Consider the following 24,376-nt stretch of genomic DNA (forward strand, 5'->3'; position numbering starts at 1 on the left):
TCAGTTTCCTGCATTACTGTGTGATTTTAGGATTGCACTGCTAACACAAGACAGTGAATGTGTGGAAATGTTTGCTTTGGAGTTTAGAACACACTCTGCAGGAGGAGTTTGGGTTTGGACATGATTTAAACCACACATGGAACTGCACCTTCTGCCTCTACAGTGTGACCACTTTTGCAGGCACCACCAGCTGTTGAGCCTGGGGAGAGCCTAGAGCAGCTTTGGAGTTGAGAGTACTACAGGCCGCTGAAATTAATTGCCTTGCTCCTAGATTAGGAGTGAAATAGAAAACTGGCAATATGTACCGATGTATTTCTTATGTGAGTTTGACTACATGAGTCTGGTTATGTAAGATATAGATGTACAAACCTAGACAGTATTGATTTGCTGTATTGCAGTTGTTGGTGGCATGTGTTTAGTTTAGTTTTAGTTTGGATATTTTTTGACTGGCAAATCTGTCTAAAGGAAAAAAAAAGTTTAGCTGGAATGGAGCTATACTTTCCAAGAAAAAAATAAAGTTGTCTAGCTCCTGGAATAGCTTTCTCCATTACCTGAACTGGTACATCTGCTCTACTTGTTTTGAGCTGTACACTGTATCTTCACCCAGCACTGTTTATGGTGCCACTACCCAGACCTACTTCCCTACTGTACATAAAACATAGGTTTTCCTTATCTCTCTGTGTTTGTACAGTCTGCCCATGTGATTTGACTAAAGCTCATGTCTTCCTGCTTGCACTATGTTTTTTTTAGGTGTTTTTTGTGGTTTTTTTTTTTTTTTTTTTTTTTTTTTTTCTTTTATTTTGTTTTTGTTTTGTTTTGTTTTCTTAACCAGTTGATTTAGCATAAAGCCTTAGGGTTTCAAACTTATGCAGCCAATTCCTTTCGGAGCTTACACTCTTGGCAGGGTGAGTGCTCTTTGGGCTGGAGTTGCGCCACCTGGAGATGTGCTGTGCCAGGGCATGGTTTTCCTACAAGGGTATTGGCCATAAAAGGCTGCGGCCTGGAAACAGAATATTTTCTTTTGAACACTGAGGATTTAGTGTCAGTGCTCCAGCAAAAGCAGAGACCACTCTAAATGCCACACTCTGGAGCACAAGGTATATGTGTGACACGCTACAGAGATTCAGCCTCCCTGCTCTGGAACAGACACTGGAGAAGAAAACGAGCTGGCCAGGATTTGAAGATGAGTGTTGGATCAATGTAGTGTTTGGCACAGTTCACCCTGAGCTCTCCAGAGTGACCTGCAGTTGTGGCTGGCTCTTCTGAGTCATGGCAGGAAGAGATCTCCTGGAGGGAGGGTGAGTGGTACTTCATGAAAATCAGGGCACCCCCCAGGGTGTGGCAGGGAGGCTGTCTTGAAATAAAAGGCCTAAATGTGCCCATCACTTTTGAAGTTAAGGAATTTAATCAGTTTTTATTAATTTGGACCCACTTCTTAAAATGTTTAAACATGTACATAAATATATTGTTAAGAGAAGCCTTAAAGCTAAAACTATGCACAATGTTTTTAGTGCTAATTGGTGAACAGCCTGGAAGGGCTGCGCCTTGTCACCAAGGGAAATCTCAATTCTGGTTTTACAGCAGAGTCCCCTTCCTTTCCTGCTGGTCAATATACTTTCTTCAGATAGTAAGAGAAAAATACTTCCTTCCCACAACTGATGTCAAAGTCTGATGGATGACCTTCTCCGCATAGAAATTTCGTAAAATGACCAGCTCCAAAATATTTTGAAATTTTGTAGTCTCTTCACTCACCACCTGTGGCTACTACCAGTGCTTTTGTCTGTCTGCTTGTTTTGAGCTGGGAAGTAAAAGGCTATTTAGTAAGATGGCATATTTTGATCTATAGCAAATGACTATTAGGGAAAAGCAGTGATGAAGTCTATAAAATTCCTGGATGAAAACAGTGACAGAGTATATTTACCACTGAAGCTGTACTGGATGAAACAGATTAAAAAACAGGTTAGTAACTTGTTTTCCAAAGGACCCTGCTTGCAGAATTCTTGCTTATTCATGGTTTTTGTTTCAGTACTGTACTCAGATTTAGTGTTGTTTCATGTTAAGTGTGTAATTTTAGATCTGCTCAGCTGTTTGTCATGTCCTTTCAGCTAATAGAAACAAAGTGAATCATCTTTACTTAAGCAATGCTTTTTGTGTCTTAGCTAATGAGATTTCCAGGTAGATAACTCTTGGATTACTTACCAGTGTTTGCAAACCCCAGACCTGGACTGGGTACTTCAGAAGGTGATGAGAGCAAAGTGGAAAAACAATGTACTAAAAGGTAGATGAAACAGTTCAGTGTGTTTTGCAACATGTGCATAAAATGGTCTGGAAGAATGTTGGCACTGCCCAACAAAGCATCCTATGGGTAAGAAAGGCCTGTGTAACTGTAACTCACCACCTTTGCAGTTATGCAATATGGTACTTTTGTTTCTTACGTACTTTCTCTTTCAGAAGAAATCTCACTTTTTTTTTTTTTTTTAAACCTAATATTTTATGTTGATTCCTGTTGCTTGAATACTTTACTGTCTGCTATGATACTAATGATAGTGTATGCATTAATCTGGTGACTTTGGATAAACAAATCCACTTGTCTGTGGCTCAGTTGATTTATCTGTAGGAGAAGTTAATCATGTTTCTCAGTGATGAGACGTAGCTTACTTGAAAGAGTTTTCTTGGAGGGATCACTGCAAGTCACCTGTGAATGGAACGTGGACATTTGGAGCAGGATGAGACACCAACCTATGCACAGAACCTCCCAGGTTTGTTGGGGGAAAGTGCACCACATTCTGATTTGTTTTGCTAGAGGATCTGGAATTGCCTAAGTAGATGATCATGCATACAAGAGACTTTTTTAATTAAAAGGAGAATCTATTAGCATAGGGATGCCAGGAGAAAGCAAAGTTATTTTTAAAGCTTCCTTTCATACAGAAACTATTTTTGAAATGCTAATGGTGGTATGTTTGCCTTGTGCTGCTGCATCATAAGTGAAATTTGCAAATGTGTAAATGCTATCCTATTTTGACGCTTGGCAACGTCCGCTCAAATTCTGCTGACATGTTTTTACAGCTTGTTACTACATGCATTGAAGCTCCAGCCTGCAGAAATACTTTGCATTGTGAATGCCCAGGTGTTTAGTATATGCAGTGTCTCTTCAGAGCCCAACAGTAAGGTTCAGTGGTCACTGATGGAAGGTGTCTGTGATCTGCAGTTGGAGTTTTAGCTGAGGATCATTGGACTTTGTCCTGTGGCATTTGTTCAGAGAGCAATTAAAATGCCTTAGGTTGTATTTTAGCCTGGAAGAAGACTTTATAAAGATGTAGTGATTTTTTAAGAGGTTTTTGCGCTTTGCTGATTCTGAGCAGAGTACAGAAACCACAGTGAACCAGAACCACCTAAGTCCCTGGGGACTTACACATGCCTTGCAGTGGGTTGGTTGTTCTACACACTGGTGACTTCTGCCCCAGGGCATAAGAAGTCCTGAAAAGGGATTTTTTTTTTTTTGTTGCTTGTTTTACTGTCTTTATTGGAGAGTCTTCTCCTGGCAAAACCAGGAAGGTTTTGGCCTCTATGGAGCTGAGCAAACAGATTTTCTCCCCCTTTACTCTGTAAGTTAGAGGCTATTTCTGGGGAAGCACTAACTTTTAGGAGATTGAGCAGCCCACTGAATCTCAAAATGCTGAGTGCACAAGTAGTTTATTGAGTTAGAATTTAAATAGCCCTGACTTGGAAACCAAGGTACATTGACTCTTATCTGTAGTTGCTGCAGTCTGCTGATTTTGAATTTGCACAGCTGAGGCTTCCATTTGAATGGCAAGAAAATTGTGAGACCTTTCAGCATCCTATCAGCCTCTGAACACTGGCACAGGGATATGTCTTTTCTTCTGAACTGCGCTGGTAATTTTTTGGCATTACAGCCAGCATTTAAGACTTTATCACCATGAAGATGTACAGACAGATGTGTCATAAGGTACCTCATGTTCTCTCAGCTCTCACAGACTTCTCCTGTACTAAGGAGATGAACTTTTGGGAAGAGGATAGGGGGAAGTGTAGCTAAAAATAAAGATAATTGGATGATAACAGTAAGGTTGTCTCTAGTTCAGTCTCAGTTCACAGTGCAGAGTTACCCTAAGGAGGAATCTGGCCTCATCTGTCTAATATCAATAGGAAGCTTTTCCTTGAGGTCAGGGACCTTGGAGTCCAATTTTGCCATGCATATCGATCATGAATGGTGCAAGCACTTCCAATTAACAGAGATCTACCTGGGCTACAGTTACACATTTGCTGACAACATCTTTGGCTGCTGTTGGGCTGTGCCAGTTCGTTCAATAATAGTAATTCAGTAATAAGTAATTCAGCTTGTATGTGGAGCTGAGGAATGACATGGTGATGGAGGACCTGAGTGGCTTTTGAAGAACCTTCTTTGCATGGCTCAGCTGATGGAGCAGTGCTGTAGTTTACAGGGGCTTTTATTGTCTAGACCACTTGTGTTGTCTTCATACCCTTTGAGGAGTAGTTGGTGGATGCATCTTGTATCTGCCCCAGGGCTGTTTGTATCCCATCCGTGGGTCTTTCCAGCTCTTCTTTCACTGGTAGGGGCTTAAAACTCTGACATGTTTTCCTGGGCAGCTCTTTTGGATATAAGCAGTTGCTGAGCATTTTGCAGACATGAAAACCTCAAGCAGGTGAAGAGGATGGTCTGAGCATTCATTGTTTGAGGTTGACAAGGACCCACAGGAGATTTTGTATGTTAAGCCGTGGTCTCTTCTGTGAAATCCTGGGAGAGCCAGGCTGTGTAACTGTACGCCAATGGGCGTGGGAAAGGCAGAGGAGTACTGAGAGGCATGGATAGAAGAACAAAGGGAATTAGGTGCTTGCTGATGTATCTCCATTAGGGGTATCTCCTAATGATCTAGTGTAAGATCTAAGGAAAAGGGTGGTACAAACCATGTGATGGGGAGGAAACGAAGATAAAAAAAACCTATTAAGCTTTTGTTGTAATGATAGTGCTCTGTGTAAAATGAAAAGTTTCTTATCTTCTTACTTAGTTAAAATATGTAATTGTTCAAAATTCACACCATCACTGGAAGATGAGTCATAAGATAATTGCAGCTGATCTGTAGGATAGCTAACATTTTAATAGAAGCAAAGGATCCTGACATCCTTTAAAAATGCTGCTTTCAAAATACTGAAATGTACAACACGTACAGTCTGGCTGGCTTTCCACATGTAATAAGGATTATGTGCTTTTCATATAAACATGTGTGGACCATCAAAAGGCAGCTGTCCTTTGCTGTCCTTTGGCACTGCATCTCCCCATGAGGGCTCCCTGCTGTGAACGGGAGTAGTGCTGTTCTCCCAAAGAGCAAGGGGCAGGGAGCAGAAAAAAAAAAAAAAAAAAAAAAAAAAAAAAAAAAAAAAAAAAAAAAAAAAAAAAAAAGAGCAACAATTTCACTTGTGTCTGCTTGTTCTGAGAAGCTTTTACTGCACTCATGCTAAAATAAAAATAGCTTCCTCTTCTACTGAGCACAGTAGCATCTGCCTGCTGCAGGCAGACAGTGCCAGTGTCCAAATTATTGTGAACGCTCATTTGTTGGGCTGGAAGAATAACTGAAAATGTTCTTAATGTACATAATGTAAATACAGAGTAATGTCTGTGGGAGATCAAGAGAGTGGTGGGACAGCTTGGGATGACAGTTTGAAAAATGTGCCTCTCTATGTGTGTGTGGGGGGAGTGTTACTGAGGTTCTGGAGCCAAGCTCTGTTTGTAATAAACTGCAAAGTGAAAAGCTCAGAAAAAGATAAATGTGAAGGATTTAGCATCAGGACACTTTGTCAGTGATGAATGGAACTTGGCTACTTTTGCTGCCTGGCAGTTTTACCTCTGTGCAGTGTCTGTTACCCTCTGGGGCATCTATAATCACACTGGCTGTGACTGTTTGGACCCAGAGCAAACAGTTCTGGTGTCCTGTTGGTGGCTCAGCTTTTTAATCAAGTACATTATATATCCATTGTGACAAAGAAGCAGACATTTTCAGGTTTTTAAAAATAACTTTAAAAGGGCTGATTTGGAGGTACAACATCCTTTGGACTGTTTTAAATTACTGTTGTTATCTTGGATGAAATGAATTTTGGAGTTCAACTTCATCCCCCTGAAGGACACCATTTATTTGTTGTTATCCTGAAGCTTGCTTCAGTTTTTAGCCTGGTGTTAGTCCTAATGTAAATAAGGGGAGCTGCAGTGGCTTGCAGATGGACAAACCTCAAGGCTGGGCTGTTGGGAGGGTGCAGGTTCACTGTGCCACAGGACAGCTTTCCCTTGCTTCTGGGAGGGGAGGAGCAGCACTGGCTGTGAGCTGACTGGGGAGCCTTAGGATGGAGCTGTGAGGAGCCTGACAGGAGCAACCATCAGCAGGAGCCACGACAGCATTATCTGCCAGAATTTTATTTTCCTAAGGGGTAGGGATTCCCTAGTGCTGATGACAGGGTAGTCCTGTGCTTCACAATTCTGCTTGCTCCTGGGGGCTTTCCTAAGTTTCTTTATTCTCATCTAGCAGTTGGATTTCAATGATCCTCATGGATCCCTTCCAACTCAGATATCCTATGATTAGTCTTTGCCGGTCATGACTCTTATGTACAGATGAAGCCTGATTTTGCCGTCACTTCTTGACAAACCTTTCCAAACCTTTAAAAATAAAATAATAATATAAATAATAATAATAATTATATATATATATATATATATATATATATATATATATATATATATATATAATGCTTTTCTCAAAGTTTCTGACCTTGGTTACCCACAGAGGCCACATGTGCAAGACCAGTCAGATTTTGCACTCCTGCCTGAAACGGAGCAGTTTAAAGGCATGCATCTGTGGAAACAGCTGTATTTATACTAGGAGAGAACAGTTCCTCCCTGCCGGCTCCTCCCAGCAGAGCTCCCTGCAGCCCTGCCAGCCTTTTGTGGAAGAGGAGTGGCGGCTGCCGGCGGGCTGCCAGGCAGACTCCCCGTGCTGCTTCCAGAGCCTGTGTGGGGATGCTGCTGCCGCCCCTGGGGAGCAGGAGGGTGGCTGGGAACCAAATCGGTCACTGATGATTGTTCCTGATATGTGCCAGAGTTTCCCTGAAAGTCTGGGGCTGCATGATTTCCATGGCTTTCAAACCTTAGCAGTTCCTCCAGACTACAGAAAATGTGCATAGTCAAAACCAAAGGAGAAAAACTGCCATGCTACCTTGCAAGACGGTTGATCAGTCATGCCTCCTTTAAGAGAGCACCTGGAATTGGAGAGATCAGGCAGCCACATCTGCCAAAATCCCTCACCCTCAGCTGGGAGACCAAAACAATCAGGATTTCATTGTCCCTGCCATACACCTGAGTTCTGTCCAGATGGTGCACTTAGACAGCTGGTGTCTTGGGCATTACAGTCCTTTAGGGGAAGTTTGTCTTACACACACATTCTATGTCACTCCTACTTGCCTGGGAGCTACATTTTTGCATTCTCCTTATTTGAGATGTATAATGACATGCTTTAAACAGCACATCACATAATTAGCTCTGAATGCATGATTTAACTCTACTGCTACAAGTATGGGAAAGTGCCTTGCCCTTGCGTGATGTAACAGGTGATATGCAATGTATTAAACTCAGCATGGTAAAATAGATGTCTCTCTTAAAGCAGGTCCATATGAATGTTCCTCAGAGCCTCCTTTGCTGTCACTTGGCAGTTTATACCATACTGGTTATAATAGATTTTGCTAGAAAAGTTTCTGTACAAAAAGAATAGCAGATTGAAGTTCAGGTTAGGGCTCAGTGGTTCCAGTTTTACTGCCTGTAATGGTTTGCATGGCAGTAATGGCATTCACAGATGAAGTTTATGTTCCATAAATTACAAAGACGCATCATGCAGTATTGAGTGGGTTGTTCAAGACTGGATGCTGGCATGGTGTGAATGTGTGTTGTGTGTCTGCCTGGGGCCCTGGTGTGCTGGAGCCCAAATGTGATGCTACAGGCTCTACTGATAGAGTAAGGAGCAGCTTAGCAGTATTTTCTTTCCATCACCCTGGTGAACAGCTTCCTGTAGCATCACTTGTTTTGGGATGAAGGTGTTACTGTTCAGTGATATGAGACGTTAAAAAAACACTCCTGTGTTTTGTTTCTAAGCTGATTAAAAATGTGCAAGAGAGGATATTCCCTTCTGGATTTGGCAGTTCCAGAAATAACCATGATTGAAATCTGCATGACTTTCCTGTTGTCTCTGAGGTTTGGTTGGTTCAAGCAATTGAGAGCAATAAAAATGGTGCCAGGCTGTAAGTGTGTCTGAATTTGATAACTGTGCTTTTAAGCCATGGTGAAAAGCATGGCTGAAAACATCTCCTATATGTGCTATTGCACAATGTGGTGATCCACTCAAGCTTTTTCAAGCCAGATTGATTTATCTTTGCTCCTAAATCTCTGGACATGATAGGTCCTCTTGACTGTTCTACCAGCTTAGTGGTGCCAGATTTTAATTAACTCCCAGTTAAGCTAAAAGCTTTTCTCAGTGAGAAGAGGACCCTGTTCTGTACAGCTTTGCACTTCAGTGGAGTAAGTACAATGTTCAGGCACTTGCAGACCATACAAATCCCATCACTTTTCTTTGGGAATAAACAATATGCTGGCTCTTTTATTCAGGGCCAGAGTAGCTGAAATAGCATTTGCTGTATTTACAAAGGAGCTTTGCTGTCTTCATCAGGAAGAACAAGCTACCATTAATTGCTCTAGGCAGCAATTTTCTCATTAGGTGTTTTAATAAACATACAGAAAGGTTTGAATTTCTTCTTATTTCCACCTTCCTTGTGGTAAACACAGCTCCTAGATGTACAGGAACCACGGCTTCCAGAGCAGGTCTTAGTTCTGAATGTAGACTGCATTAATGAATGTAGGAATTACAATACCAAACCCATCAGTTCAACTAAAATACCAAGTAGATAAAGGGAAAAGGTCTTTATTTCTAAAGTTTGCACACCCCCTCCGAAAAAAAAAAAAAAAAAAAAAAAAAAAAAAGAGCTTATGTAGTGAAGAGTTGCCATAAGGATTTTTGGTCAACAGAGTAATAATGCTATTAGAACAGACTGGGCAGCAGCTTAGCTGCCATGCTGGAAAACATACTGTTGCTTCACTGTGCCTATGGAAGAGGCTTTTGGGGATGTGCTTTGGGTCATAGGACAGACCTCTTCTGGATATTTTCATAAGTTAAGCTCCTTAAGTGTAAGCACTTCCAATTAGCAGGGATCTACCTGGGCTACAGTTACACATTTGCTGACAACTCAGGTATCTGCCATCTTTGGCCATTGTTGGGCTGTGCCAGTTCATTCAATAACAGTAACACAGTAAAGCTTGTGTGTGGAGCTGAGGAATGACATGGTGATGGAGGACCTGAGTGGCTTTTGAAGAACCTTCTTTGCATGGCTCAGCTGATAGAGCAGTGCTGTAGTTTACAGGGGCTTTTATTGTCTAGACCACTTGTGTTGTCTTCATACCCTTTGAGGAGTAGCTGGTGGATGCATCTTGTATCTGCCCCAAGGATCTGGGCTGCAGGGTGTTTGTATCCCATCCGTGGGTCTTTCCAGCTCTTCTTTCACTGGTAGGGGCTTAAAACTCTGACATATTTCCATTAGCTGTCTCTGATATTTCTTTTTTTTTTTTTTTTAATCTTCCTTCTTTTTGAAATTTATTTTTTTCTCATCTTCCATATTGAAGGTGAAAGCAAAAGAAAATTTTTTTGTGTGAAAAATTAATAGAAATACTGTAAATTTTGAGCTTTTAAAAAAAACAAACAACAAAACCCTGCTGTTTTCCAACCTTTTGATATTTTCCATATCTTGTATACTGACAGAGGTGTCAGGCTTTCCCAAGTGACATCCTCAGATGGAGCTATGGGGGGAACCTCCACAGCATTGTTCCTTCACCTGCAGTTCACTTTTTGATAATTTGGAAATTCTTGTGTGTTTTCATTCACTTAGGGCTGGTTGTCTTTTCCTCGTGCTCACTCTCCTTTAATTGCAGCCCTTCAGTGGCTCTCTGGTGTCACTGTGGTTCTCCTTCCAGTTTCCAGTTCTGCCCTCACTTCTCTCCCTGCTGCTCCTTCACCTCCCTCCCACCACTGTAGGCCTTGGGTGCTGCTGGGGTGGATGTTGGGCAGTGGAGGTGCAGTGTTAGGTACCTGATGTGCTTATGTGCTGTAACAGGGAATGGAAGGAATATTATGAGCCAATGGAACCTGTTGAGACCCTATGTTTTTAACTTCATCCAATGTGTATGGAAAAATGCCCAAGGAAGTGCCCTGAAGATTATTTTCTTCAACCTGTACACAATATCTGTTAATCTGTTTATTCAGGAAAAAAATTAAGCTATATTGTGTTGCCCAGAAAGGAACTCTCATATTCTGTGCCAGACGGTCCTAGTACAGTCTCCATTTGTGGCCTGATGTTCCAGCACTGCTCTCTGTGCTGCACCACACAATGGGATTAGTGATGTTTAATTATTTCAGTTCTCCCAGCTGAAACACATGTACTCTTTCTTAATCTTTGTTTAAACACCTCAGTGCCTAATGCAATTCACTCCTAATCAGCCAGCTTCTTTTAGTTACTCTTAATCCAACTCAAGTGCTTTTGTACACTGCAGTTTCACATAATTTCTGCAGGAGATGAACAGTTTGCCTTTATTGCTTGTCAGCTGAGTAAACTGAAAAGATAGATCACATTGACTCTCTGAACTCCACTAAGGGCTTCCCTTGCCTTTGGTATAGCATCCAGCTTGTCATGGTTTGTAGGCAATTGTGTGGCCTTTTTGCCACTGCTGTCTGTGAATATGAAGCACAGTAGCTATTCATTTTCAGAGGATTTCTAGGTTAGCCAATTTTCAGTCACTTACATGCTCAGTGTATCTGAACTAGCATATTTGTTGGCTGTACTCAAAGGTTTGGTTCAGGTGTTTTTCAAGACTCAGAATTGTTTTCCATATCTCTGGATTTTTGCTGTATTTTAAGATGTCTATGCTTTGCTTTTAACCTGACAGAGGGAAAACAATTTTCACAGCTTCTGCTATGTAGCTGTCAGTTTTGGTATCAGAGAGGCTTGGGGGTTGCCGTACTGTGAGGGATGACTCCCACTATTTCAAAATGATGACAGGAAAAATTTAGGAATGCTGAAAGAAGCAAAGACATATTGGTAGCCTTTCCTCTGGCAAAAATTAGAAACCAGTCCTCTGGCATTTCAGAAATGTCAGCTTCATGTTCCAACCAGAACACTTTTTCCCCTCCTTTTGCGTTTGCTGAAAATCAGATATTTAACCTCAAATGAAATTTGGAGGAACTTCTTTACTCTAGCATCAGTCACCATGTTATCTCAGATAAGGCTTATAAATTAGAAGAAATGTTTTACATTAGAGTGTCATAATTCCAGGTTTGTGGATAGATTGGCCATAGGATGCACAAATTTTGAATTGTTCTGCAGTCTTAGGTATGTCAGCAGATTCTGAAGTCAAATCTAATCCTGGCTGAAACAAGCAGTTTTTAAAACAAATTCTCAAGTGTCATTGAGCTTGGTAAACAACTTTAAAAGGGTTAGAAAATGAACATTTAAATAAGTGAACTGAATTTTTAAGACTTCAAGTATCTGCAGCACCAGCTCTAGTCTGTGGTTTTAATATGGGGATATAACATGGATTAAGATGTATGGTTTTGGCTTTCCAAATGTGAAAATGTCTATGTTAACTTTTCACCCTGCATTTGTGTAAAACCAAAGCAAAACCCAACTAATCTTGATGTTTGTTTTGTTTGGGGTTGTTTTTTACCCCCAAAACTGCAATATTCTGCGTAACGAGAACTTACCTACATAAAAGTTCTGCAGAAGCAGAGTCAGGCAAGTCTTTGTGGTCAACACTGTGGTTTTCTTTTTAACTGAAACATGGGGTTAATTCCTTCCTATTTTTAAATGGATGAGGTTGAGAGTTTGATTTCCTGTCAGAAGGTCACATGAATGAGCATGGCAGAAAAGGCTTCTTCAAGTCATCTTCTTTTCCTGTGCCTGTGGGTTAATTTGTTTCAGAAGCAGCCCAGTAATTGACTGTTTTCTCCTCATCTGCCGAAGATACAAGTTGTAGCTGTCCAGGAGGTCCCATCCCTATTGGAGGGTGTGACTGGAAAGACATTGTTTGATGTTCCTGGAGACACTTTTTGCTCAGAGTTGCACTTCCCTCCTGTTTTTTCCATGTGCTGCCATGTCCATGTTTGCCTGCATCCACCCCTGGCAGCTGGTGCTTATGCCCATTTGTCTATATTTCACAGCAAATGCGTGGCTCATTTTACACAAATCTTTCCATCCGTTAGCCTCCCAGGATGTTCCTAAGGATCCAAACTAGAAAAAAAAAGACTATGCAAAATGAGTGGCATTTGGCTAATGAACACCTCCATGCAAGATTTTACGCCAAGCACATTTTCCTGAAAATAGTATATTTGGCAAGCAGTGAAATTCTTGGAAAGAAATACTAATGATGTACTGAGCAGGGAAGGCTCTGTGTGTGCTTGTGATTTGGAAAAGTGAGAACAGTCTGCCTAAATCTTCATTTCCTGGGAAATTAACAATGTTTTAATGCTTCACAACTTGAGCTCAAGCAGAATTTAAGTAGAGGAATGTGTCTCAGTCAGCAATGGTGAGAAGGAAGAAGAGAGCAAGAGAGCTGAATCTGTGAAGTGTAGCTGTGAGCAAGTGGTGGCGTGAAGAGTAGATGCCAGCCCTCTTAGCACAAAAAAGAGCTTTTGTCTCTCACTTTTTCAGACATGTCCTGGAAGGCACTTGCCAGAAGGAACCTGCAGCATTAATAACATGCAGAGAGACTGTTCTGACACAGAGAAAGCACTAGGTGGTTGTTGTTTGCTGTAAAAACTAAAAGAGAGGGAGAACATCCCAGAGGAGCAGGAAGGACAAAGTCTAAAATAAGGTCAACTGAAGTAAAGAAGGAGGCTAGTTCACTTTAATCACGGAGCATTTGCAAAATAATCCTATGGATTGATAGTATGGTGACATTTTGCAGTGTAGATGACAAGAATTAGGTGAAATAATTCTAACAGTTTACACTACTTGGACAGAGAAGGTTCTGGTTGATGTGGTATCTCTGATGTCTGCCACATGGGTGTGCAGTGGCAGGACATGAACAGGGTAGAAGATACAGGTGTCTGGGTGACCTTTGCCTTCATCCTGCTGAGCCAGCATCACAAGAGGAAGGGAAACAGCAGCATCCTGCTGAGTGGAAGCCCCAGGGTCAGGACATGGTGCTTCCCTGCTGAGAGAGTGGGAGAAGGGATCACAAAATGCAGCTGGAGGAGCAATGTGAGTGAGCTGAGCTCTGGAGGGAACTGTGGTTTCTTCTCTTTCTGGCTTCCTAAGGTTTCTTTGACATGAGGGCTGAAGATACACATAAGAGAGGAAAATATGATCCTAAGCAGAAAACCCTCATATCTTTATTTTCCATGAGATATTGAGGAAGGGTCAGAGGTTCTGGGAAGAAACGTCCGGTATTTTGATCAGCGAATGAAATACAATTTATTTGTGGGCTTTTGTTTCATTTCCTGTTCTTGAGATTACTAAGGGATTTGCAATAAGGAGATGGATATTCCAGTTCAGTTTGTGACTTCAGACCTTTGGTGCTGGAGGTATATTCTGTTTACAGAACTGCAGTTGACCTTCTTTAAATAAACTAAAAGCACTGGAAATGTATTTCTGGCTTGCAGAGTTCAGGATGTCCCATCTACAACATGCATTCACTTGAATAGCCTGACAGTCACAGTAACTGCAGTTGTTTTTCAGCTTTCAGTGGTAGACATGTTCTTTTTAGAAGAGTTTTTGAGAGAAGCTGGGCCTACAGAACCTGCTGTTGCAACAAAAAACCTGACCAAAGAATCAGCAAACAAGTACTTGCAAAGTTGATGCATCGCACCTGAATGTCCCAGTGGCTGGGGGTGAGTGTTTTGTAATACACCCTGTGCAGGTGTCTGGGACCTACAGCTCTCAGCTGTGGGCTGAGACCACTCTTCTTCTCACAAGGCTGTGGTGGCCTTTTCCAAGGAAACGCAGTGGGCTGGACACAGTCCAGAGCATTTGTCTGAGGAAAAAGCAGGTTATGGTCCTACAAACCAAAGTAGACCCTTGGGTGGGGAATGGCCTGTGGGAAGCTGCAGGGTCATGGTGGGGAGCTGGTGGCTCCTGTCTGAGAGTGAGTGCTGCCCTGGCAGTAGGAGAAATGGAATGGGCAATGCTCCTGCCATGAGCACTGGTTCACTGAGTGCCCTCAGGCCTTCTTTCCCCAGTCGCAGGTGGAGCTTGAGGTAGCACGCTTGTGCTTGATGTTGGAGCCTTAGTTTTCTTATCTCTTTCAGTGAAGTCCTAGTAATCAAATTTGTCAGTGAAGTCTTCCTACTTTGTACCCTCTTCTTCGACAGCCTATGTCAGAAACTCGTTTGTGGTAAAGAAAACTTCCTGTTTTGCTTGATGTTGTCTTGCTGAGTCTTGTGTTCCCTCCGCGATGGCAGAGGTGCATAAACTGTCCAATTATAAAAGTGTTCAGAAAGTGAACTTTTGGTTTCTGTAACTGGTTGAAATGATCTCTTTAGCAGATTGCCTAGAAATGGAGGTTTGTGGGAATACAGCTTGTAAGCAGGACTCAAAATACTGCTGAACTCATTACAGAAGTAGATGTGCTAGAGGGCTAGCACATTGACACAACTATTGAGTGTCCCATCCCCTGAATGTTTCTAGATGAAAAAATAAATTTGTCCTGAGTTGTAGAAACATCAGTAAGTAACCTGACCAGAATTATTTGTTAGAATGAGTGATAGATTTTATTTTGATAGAGGCAAAACAGACAGTTCTGATGAAATTTGGCTGTCTTTGGCTTTCTGAAGCTGGTGCTGCCCTTATGCCTTGGTTTGGTTTTGTTTTTTTGCCTTTTTAGAAAAACTCCTGAGAGATAGGTGTGAGAAGAGTAATTCTCCCCCAACTTTGAAATAAAGGACTTGAACACATATTTTTAACTGATTTTTTTCCACTTAAAAATATTTTTGTTTTACTCCAGTCTGTTGAAATCAGCAGAACCATGCAGATTTGCACCAGCTTAGAGACAGAACATTTTCTTGATGCATTTTTAATCCCAAATTCTTAAAAGTATATGTACTTTTTAATAGAAAGAAACCTTTCATTTCAAGGTACATGCAAAGACTTATTTTTAATCTAAAGTCACCTGGAATTTCTTTCCTTGTGACATTTTACTCAACTTTCCACATTTTGGAGAAAAATGTGTTGCCTTCAGATGAACAATCTCTTTTTACTCCCATTAAATTCTATGTGGAGGTGTGAATATATATAATTAGAGACTCGGGGACAGGCTATTAAATAGAAAATGAGAGAGCAAGGCTTCTCCATTTCTGAAATCATTTCAGTGTCATCCACTAATTAAAGTGACCTTCTTGTACCCAGGATGTTGTGTGGCTGTGAGAGCACTGCAGTATCTCCAGGCCAGCATGGGGGCAGAGGGAGCTTAAGCCAAAGCTTTTGACTCTCACAGGAATGGAGTCCTGAAAGATGCACCATTTGGGAGGTGCTATGGCTGGTTTCAGTGAGTCTGAAGCATATAAAGTATATTAAAAATGCCGTGGCTCTTTCCAGAAGGTGCAGCTGAATTAAGTGCATGCCAGAAGACCATGGTGTTAGGCAGAGCTTAGTGTGAAGCAGACCATTATTATTGTGAGGTGAGCCCAAATATATTGGCACACCTGTACAGCTTGACAGGAACTGTTTTTTATAAAAATCTGTTTGTCTGCAAATTGTATTGATCTTAAATTTCAAAACAGCAGCATATGCTTAACAGACTAAGTAAAATGTGAATAGTCACTTGCCAGGTAAGAAAGGCTCTTTTGTCTTTTTATTTGTTCACATAGGCTCCTGTTAAAAGCTGATGCTTTCTGTTATACACAATTTTGAAATAGCTTTTAATAATCGGACCTTAAGCCTCAGATGTTGTACTTAACTGTCAATTAGTAGAAGCCTGAATCAGATTGAGAGATTAAAGTTCCTATACAGGGAGCAAAGTTCAGATTTGTAAAGAACTTACCGTAAATGCTACCCCAGGTGTAAGAATGTTGGGGCGCTGTGCCAGGTGTGGTAAGCAGCAGTTACAGTAGAGATGCTGTAGATAGGAGAATGTAGATTCTTTATCTTGCTCTTCTCTTGAGACTCTTGGTGTGGTAACAGAAACCTCAGCCTGTGCTAATGGGAGCAGGGGTTCTTGGGGACTATGCAGCATGTATTTCCAGTGCATTAGAGGTATTAACCTGTCAGTCATCTTGGAAGAACAAACTGAATGCTTTTGAAGATAATTCTGTAACACTATTTTTCAGGAGTACATTGCATTTTCCAAGAAATGCCAGCTAACACCCACAAAACTTTGATTTATTAAGCAGTCAGTAACCTAGGGTGTTGGTGTTTGTCCTGCTGTAATTAGTTACCTGGAATGAAGCACTACATAGGTGTTAGGCACATGGAGGTGAAAGTATGTGTATATATTCCTTTGTAGACCTTCATCTTTTAAAAATGTTTGTGCAGGTCCATACCTGAGACTTGGTCAGTGAATTCCCTTCACTAGATGGCCAAGTGCTTTTTGTTGGTACAGACTTCAGTTGGGTGGTTCTCTGCAAATTTTATGGAAAAGAACGTGTGGACTTCATGTACATTCATTAACTGTTTTTTTCTCTTTTATCTCTTCTGATGGATATGTTTAAGGGATATTGAGCCTTGGGGAGCTTGATTTGCCTTTTTTGGGGAAGGTGGGAATGCTGACATGGTATATGGCCATCCCCAGAGCTTGAGGGTAGGTCATGGCTGTCCTTGGAGGAAAGCAGTATTACTGTGGCAGAATATCCATCTGTTGTTTGCATACCTTAGCTGTGTATTCTGGTTTCCTTGTGGCATTACTGGTGGTGTTTAACATGGCATATCACTAATGCTTGTCTTGTGATCCGTCATCAGTTAAAGTCACATTTGCAAGGAGCAGAGACTACATCCCCATCTGATGGACCATCCCAGACCAGTCAGTCTGGAGGGACTTTCTAATGCCATGGAAATAACTTAGTTGTGTGACAACTAAATGCTTTAAAAATTATTTTTGTAATGGCTTACTTATATTTGCATTGCAACTTCTGGGTCTGTGTTGCTGCCACAGCAGGAAGCACATTCATCCCATAGGAATGGTCCACTGCTGGGAGAGTAAGCAGAGAGGAGGAACACAGGGCTCCTTCCCAGCTGTGCCCTTCTCTATTCTGGTGTGCCTTTCCCCTGCCTCCCACCTGTGCACCCTGGTGCCTCCACTGAGTGGAGGAAGGCAGAAATTAATCTGGAGGGGAAATTGTTCTGCCTGAGTGGGCAAATAGAAGGAAACTGTCTCATTGACTGTGATGCTTTAATCTTTTTTTATGAGCTACCTGGAGTGCAGAGCCCTTTATTTGACCCACCATCAGAGCTGGCAGGGGCACAGCAGGATCTCTGCTAGTTTGAGCTGAAGGATTTACTGGCTTTTGCCAGCTGCCTCCCCCTTGGCAAACCTCCCTGTGAGCAGAGGCGAGGGCAGGGTGTCTCGGTGTGTGCAGCTGGATGCAGCCCCCGGGAAGCCCAGCAGCAGCTGTTACCCGAGTGCTGAGCTGTGGCAGCGCCGGGCTCCTGCTTCCCCTTCTGGTCTTGGAAGGGCCTGCGCACTCCATGGCAGATGGATTGGAGAGATGCCCGTGTGTCCCGAAGGTTCAATCCCGCAGGCCCCTCTGTGGGCCAAGGGCTGCCTTCCCCTCACTGCGTGCTGGCAGTGTGCCTGGTGAAACTCTGCTTTGCATGTGGGCTGCATTTAATCGGTACGAAAGGAAATGGTGCATCTTTGTTTACCTTTCACCTTCCCATGTCCTCCTGCAATTGCTCCCTCATCCCTGTTGAACTGCAGCCCTCAGGCAGGGACTTGCCATCGGCTTGGCAGGGATGTTCCTGCTGCAGCATGATGAGCTACAAGGACCTTTCCTTCCTTAGCCCCACTGGATCCACATACTCCCTTCTCCTTCCCTTGTCTCCTCCAGGCAGGGGAAGAGGCTTGGATGTCCTTCCTTAAAATATTCACCTTGTTGACCTTGACCATGACCACTTATTTATAGTGTGTGCCTTATCTGTGCTGTTTGACCTCCCTGTGTGGCTGGGGGAAAACTTCCTGTCTGCCTGAGAGGCTGTGGGCACACTCAGCTTGCTCAAGAGACTGAGTTTTGGTCTGTAATATAACAACAGATGCACAAAAAGATTTAAATGGAGAATCAATGGCAGGCTAATGATCATAGCCAGATTAATGGCTTTAAACCCCTGTTTTTCATATCTTGCAAATGAATATAAAAATTTGCAGTTTCAAAGGAGATCTTGAGCAATGTAGTGCAAGTGTTAAATTTAGCATGCATTGGGGGAGAATGGGGAGAGAGCTGTGTATGGTCACGTTAAACACAGGAGCCATGAGTGAGACAGGCCACTGTGTTCCCACAGCCACAGTACTGAGAACGGAGAGGGATTCATGGGAAAATGCACCCTTGAAATCCTGGTGGGTTTGTTACTCTTTCCACAGAAACCCTGAACTTTTTGTTTAAAGTAAGCTGTTCGCATCAGTGGGAAGCTTAACAGCACTTGAAACAGCTCCCCACCCACTTTCCATTTTTGTTGAGGGTGAAATATACAGATGAATGGAGCCTGATAGGGTCAGTTCAGTTAATGCAAATCTTGAGCCCATTTTGCAATTAAATATACTTTCATTTTTCACAAACTCTTTCCCATTTCAATTTTAAAATGACTCTTGTATAACATGGGAAATGTCTTAAACCCACCACCCCATAGAACATATGTAGTAATATAGAGAAGAAAATCACTGCTCTTCCTAGGCTTTATCTCAAACTATATAATTTATTGTTATATAATTTATTGCTTTATCTCAAACTATATAATTTATTGTTACTGCTCTGCGTAATTTCTCTTTATTGTTAATGCAGTATTTATTTTTAATTATTATTAACATGCTTGTTCTGTTTTAATAGCCTGACTGATGAGCCAGTGTATTTTCTAAGTGTCTTTTAAATTAAATGTCCTTCCAAGATGTTTTTTCCAGAAATTAGAATAATGCAAGCAATATTAACAGTCAGCCCTTTAGACCAACTGTTGCCTCTTTTTTTCACACACCTACCAGTGCTGTGCTACATCCCGTTGCAACATCTGGTTGCTGCCATCACACAGCTGCTTACTAACCACTAATTAGAGCACTCAGCAATAGAAAAGAAAACGTTGAGCATACTGTGTTGGTATTTTTAAGGGTAACTAGCTGGTTTTATTTCCTACCACTCTTGTAGTTGCATGTCAGCTAACTTGCATCCCAGTGTGTTCTGCTGAAGGTTGTTTATATCACCCATGCTGAGGTCTTGTCAGGCTGTGGTTGTTGTTATTTTTCTGATGACAGGGCTATAAATTAATTTTGAATTGGATAGCTCTGGGAGACAAAACTCTCGCATGTAAAAAATGGTCCCTAAACAGATGAAAATTTGTGTTTGAATACCAACCATTTGTGACTTTGTTTTTAATAAAAATAATTTTTAATTTAATAAGAAAAGACAGAATAGCATTGTGCTTCATACTGCTCAAAGGGAGCCAAATTTCAGCATAGGTGAATTACTTGGGGCACTGGAGGTTCATGACCTGCGTAAGCAAAATCTCCCAGATAGTCCTAAACCCATCTGGGCTGGCAGTGCATAGCTGGAAGGGGTATTGCAGTCTTGGTATCTCAAGAGCACATCCGTGCTAACCAAGTCATTGCATTTTGCTGTGCCTCTCTCTTTCATCTTTCTTAATGTATTTATAGAAGAGAAATACTTCCAGACACATCTTCCTACAAAGAGGACTTGTGAGAAACATTATGTGCTTTCAAATAAGGAATAAAATGTACTTGCTGATCAATTTTCTGTCCTCATTAAGTCTCTCAGAGGTGAGTTCAAGGGAAGAAATAAAGATGGGAAGAGTTTGGAAATGAAGTCTATTTACAATGAAAAAAAGATAACCCAAGAATACTGAGAAAAGGCTGAAACTCAATGGTTGGAGAGATGGAGAACAGATTCAATTATCCTAATGTTGTGCAGCTGCACTACCACATATATTGTTTTTACTTTACTACCAGATATTTAATGCATGTGGGTAGCCAATGTTCTCTTTTTGTTTGTTCTAAATATTTCCTATGTGTAATGCAGTAAAAGATGTTGTTCTCAGTTGTTAGAGCAGAACAATTTGGTAAAGAGACACTCATCAGTGTTTGCACACACTACATATTTAATGACAGAAACAGACTAATAATAGAAAGTTTATTTCTGTAATAAAGGAAAAGTAAATAGAAAACAGCAAGCAAATTCATACTTTGAATCTGGAATTTCAGTTTAAGGAAAAGAATCTTATCATAGTGATCCACTTCTAGTAATTAGTTGTGTGCACTCTTAGACCAAATTTTGCATACAGCGTGCAAGGTGAATCATTACCTCCTGTTCCTGGATCCACAAGTGAGATTATTTCCGTGTTGTGTTCCTGGAAATTCCAGAGGTGCACAAAAAACCATCTTTCTAGCTTCTACTAAGCAGGAATGTGTCTGTGGCCAGTGAGGTCCCTGATCAGATCCAAAGCTCTGAAACTCAGTTTTTCACTATGTAGGCTACTTTGATGGGAGAGGTGGGGGGGAAAACGGGCAAGATAAGTTTTTTGGGTCTTGAAGGGAAGTTAAACTAAATTGTTCCCTGTTTAAGGTGAGGCTCATTTCTTGGATTTAAGCTCATGGTGAGACAGGCAAAAATAGTGTTAATACACAGCTATGTATTACCAGTATTTTTCATTTATCTGACAGATGAAACAAGGCTAATGAAGGTTAATGAACAAATGAAGTAATTGTGCATTATCTTGTGTAGTCCTTACAGGAAAGACAAGTATATAAATCTAAAGTCTGCATAAATTAGGGAAAATGAAGAAAAGCACTCAGATAATTCTGCTGATTTTCCACAATGCTGCCTGATTATTATTTTTTTTTCTGGTTAAATTTTGAGGTGCGAACTTCATTAAAACAATCCTTCTTCTATCACCAGTTTCTTATACTTGCTGGTGTTTCAGTAGATACGTGAGGCAATTAATAATTGTTGAGTTTAGGGAAGACTCCATACATTTCTCCCATGCATTATATTTTGACAGACATAACATGCATTAATTCCACTCTTTCTTCTTGCTTCCAGTTTTCATAGAGTGAGAGAGAAAGAGAAACATGTGAGGGGTAAAAGAGAATATGGATTAACATTTTTTATAATGTTTGCTGTTGAGGAGGATAAAAGGAGGATTCAGCATAGAAATCCCCACTTAGGCACACAGTAGTGAATGAACAGTTTAGTTTTAGCTGCCTGTTTCCACCAGGAGGAAGTACTTTCAGTGGGAAGAGACTTATTAGGGAAGAGACTGCTCAGGTTTTGCAGCAACCCTAGAAGAAGGACATGAGGACCATGCTTGGCTTTCTACTTGCTCTGCTCAGTGTGTGCAGGCATTTGGAGTCAAGTTAAGGTTTCACATGACCCTCAGATTGTCTCAGTCACATAAGGGATGAGAACAAGTCCTTACCACCTTCAGGACCCAGGGAAAGATTTAAGAAAATGTGCTGTCATATTTATTTTTTCCTTGCTCTTTATCAAGCTAGGTTTCGCTAATCTTGACAATGGCACCTTGAAATACAGGTTATAAGTTAGGCCTGTTCAGTGTCAATACTTTTTCTTTGTCTGTCAGCACCAGGAAGGTAAGGGGCATTTGGATCTATCTTTAGTCTCTACATGCAGTGGAAGTCTACACCTTCTCTTTTCTTTCTTGTCTCAGTAGACTGTGGATGGAGATCAGTGTCAGTATCAAGGAGGAGGGGGACTTTCAGTAAGAGAAGAGTGGCAAGGTGAATGCCATATTGTGACTGGCTCCTTGCTGCATGTCCTTCAGAGTTAGCAGTTTGGTGCACTGTGGGATATTTGCATGCAACTTACACTTTGGAATATGCATGTCAGAAGCCATTTGCATTGGGAAGACAATTATAGGTCAAACACATTCCATATTTTTCCCTATGCTTCATTGTGAATATGTACAGAGTAGCATTGCTTTTATATAGGCTGCTTTTTGACTACAGTAAGTGTAGGTTGGTCAGAGCTCAAGAATTAAGTAGTTTTAAATGAGGTTTAAAATCAGAGATATCTGAAGCTATTTTTAACATGTAGGTTGAGATTTGGCTCTCCGCAGTCTTTGTCTTCTCAGTTTTATCCTTTGTAGCATGGCTGATAAAGAGCTGTTGTCGTGTGCTGTGCGTTCTTTGTCTCAGCCATGAGGATGCCGACTTCCTCCCTTTTATTTCAGGAGGTCATTAGTGCTGATGAGATTAGAGGTTTATAACTTCAGGTCCAAGTCATTATTCCTAATTTAATCAATGCATTTGAAAATGTTTCCTCTAATAAAATTGTAATGGCTTTACATGATTTGTCATGCTTATCAAAAACATGGTTTAAACATTTTTGTATTTTGAGGCACTGAGGTTCTGGAGAAGAGTAGACATTAGTACATCATTGCTGGGCCAATTTCCTGCTTCTCTGTCTGTCTCTGCTGTAAATCAGAATAACCTAGTCAGTATAATCACAGTGATGTACAGCCAGCATGGCACTGGAGTCAGGCCTTTGCAAACAACATAAAAACCCTGGGAGAGATCCCTTGTGTGAGTGTGATTGCTTCTCTGCCGCCACCTTCATCATTCAGCTGGGTGCTTTGCCTCCATATGAAAGAGACTATCAGCGGGCTCATGATAAAGGAAAAAATAACCATCTATAATGTAGAGGCTTGACTGGAGAAATGGCTTTTTTGTTGCAAGGGGAATGATATAAATAGCCTCCCACAGTTACTAAGGTAAGGGGAAAGCAGCAGTGTTACAGCAGAGCTGGGTGTTTGTTTAGAGGCTTTTGAAGAAAATTCATCCAAATGCTTGGTTTTCAGGAATGCTCATGGAATGTGCTAGGACTACTATTTCATTAAAATTACCTCTCTCTTAAATAGTGTACTGTATGCATTTGGGTTCAGGCAGGTGAGGCAGGAACAGGGGACATGAATTTACTGTATGCCAGGTGGATGAGTCCCCTATTTGAACACACAAGTGCTGCTGCTCCATGTGCTGGTCCCCCAGGTCAGCTTCTGTGGGTTGGAGCAGGAATGGAAATCACATGAGTGATTTTGATCTTGTAGGTGATGAAATGATGCAAGGGGGGAGAATTTGACTGTCTAAGGTCGAATGAGGGGTCTGTGGGAGGGCTGACAATTTTATTAGCTCTTGGCATTGCTTAGTGTCCAAAAAGCAGGGTGGTGGAGTTGTAGGGGTGGGTGCAATTGTGATGGAGGGATTGCTGTCAGGCAGTGCAATGCTCTGGCAGCAGAGGGGTGTCGGCTCACTGGATTCCCTGCATGGACTTTGGGGACTGCCTCTCACTGCTCCTGGAGAAGAAAAGCCTCCCTGTAGGGCAGTGCTCAGGGTATAAATGACCAAGTCCTTCTGCCCTCTGCCTCTTTCTCAGCCACTTGCTCCTTCTCAGGCAACAGTCTAAAAGCAGTGTGTGGGTAAGAACACCGAGAGAGGCTTTTGCCTGCGTGTTTTAGCAGTGCGGTGGCTGTGGATACAGCAGCGTAACTGGCAAATCACAGTAGGCAGATGGCAGGTCTCACACTAGGAGAGGATGTGTAAACGACCAAAGATAGGTTTTAACAGTCTTTTTCAAAGCCAGAAGTTTGTCACTGTATAAGCTCTCAGTCTAAACATCCCTGAGAAATTTCAAGCCTCAAGTCTACTAGTAGTTTATTAAACAGTTTTGGCAACTGAAATGGATGCTGTGAGTCACCATGTGCACGCCTGAGTGTGGGGTGTCTTGCATGTCTCAGGCATTTGCTGCCTCTGTGCTGGCTGATGGGCTTACCCAGCTGCCCAACCTGCCTCGGATCTGCAGAAGAGGAGCAGAAGGAAAAACAACCCTTGGAAACAGTCATGCCCAAAATGCTTGTGTTTGTTGACAAGTTAGGGCCAAGCCACTGCTGGTGAAGTGGTGGCATGTTGGGTGTCTCTGGCTGCCCCTGGTGAGTCTCTGCCTTTGGGTGTTCACTGGAAGCACGTATCTCTGCTGCCATAGGAAGGTTGGTTCACTTTGACCTTTAGTCTTAAGGATGAGAACTGCTGATTGCCTTCTGCATCCCC

The 24,376-nt window shown here is 41.8% G+C and overlaps 1 protein-coding gene across 8 annotated transcripts in view; it reads left to right on the forward strand.

The window, feature by feature from the left end:
* Window positions 1-24,376, forward strand: part of PLCL1 (phospholipase C like 1 (inactive)) — a 187,170-nt gene that overhangs the window by 104,197 nt on the left and 58,597 nt on the right. The window contains exon 1 of one of the 8 annotated variants that reach the window (XM_083864863.1): window positions 1,858-1,959. The exons of 5 other annotated variants lie outside the window; for them this stretch is intronic. In XM_083864863.1, the coding sequence (XP_083720989.1) occupies window positions 1,873-1,959 (87 nt within the window). In that variant the 5' untranslated portion in view covers window positions 1,858-1,872. Of the gene's footprint in view, window positions 1-1,857; window positions 1,960-2,305; window positions 2,366-3,922; window positions 3,968-24,376 lie in introns of those variants that run through there. 2 more of the 8 variants (XM_083864865.1, XM_083864866.1) reach the window with 2 other exon arrangements.

The sequence above is a fragment of the Zosterops lateralis genome, assembly GCF_965231275.1.
Source record: "Zosterops lateralis genome assembly, chromosome: 7".
Classification (NCBI taxonomy): domain Eukaryota; kingdom Metazoa; phylum Chordata; class Aves; order Passeriformes; family Zosteropidae; genus Zosterops; species Zosterops lateralis.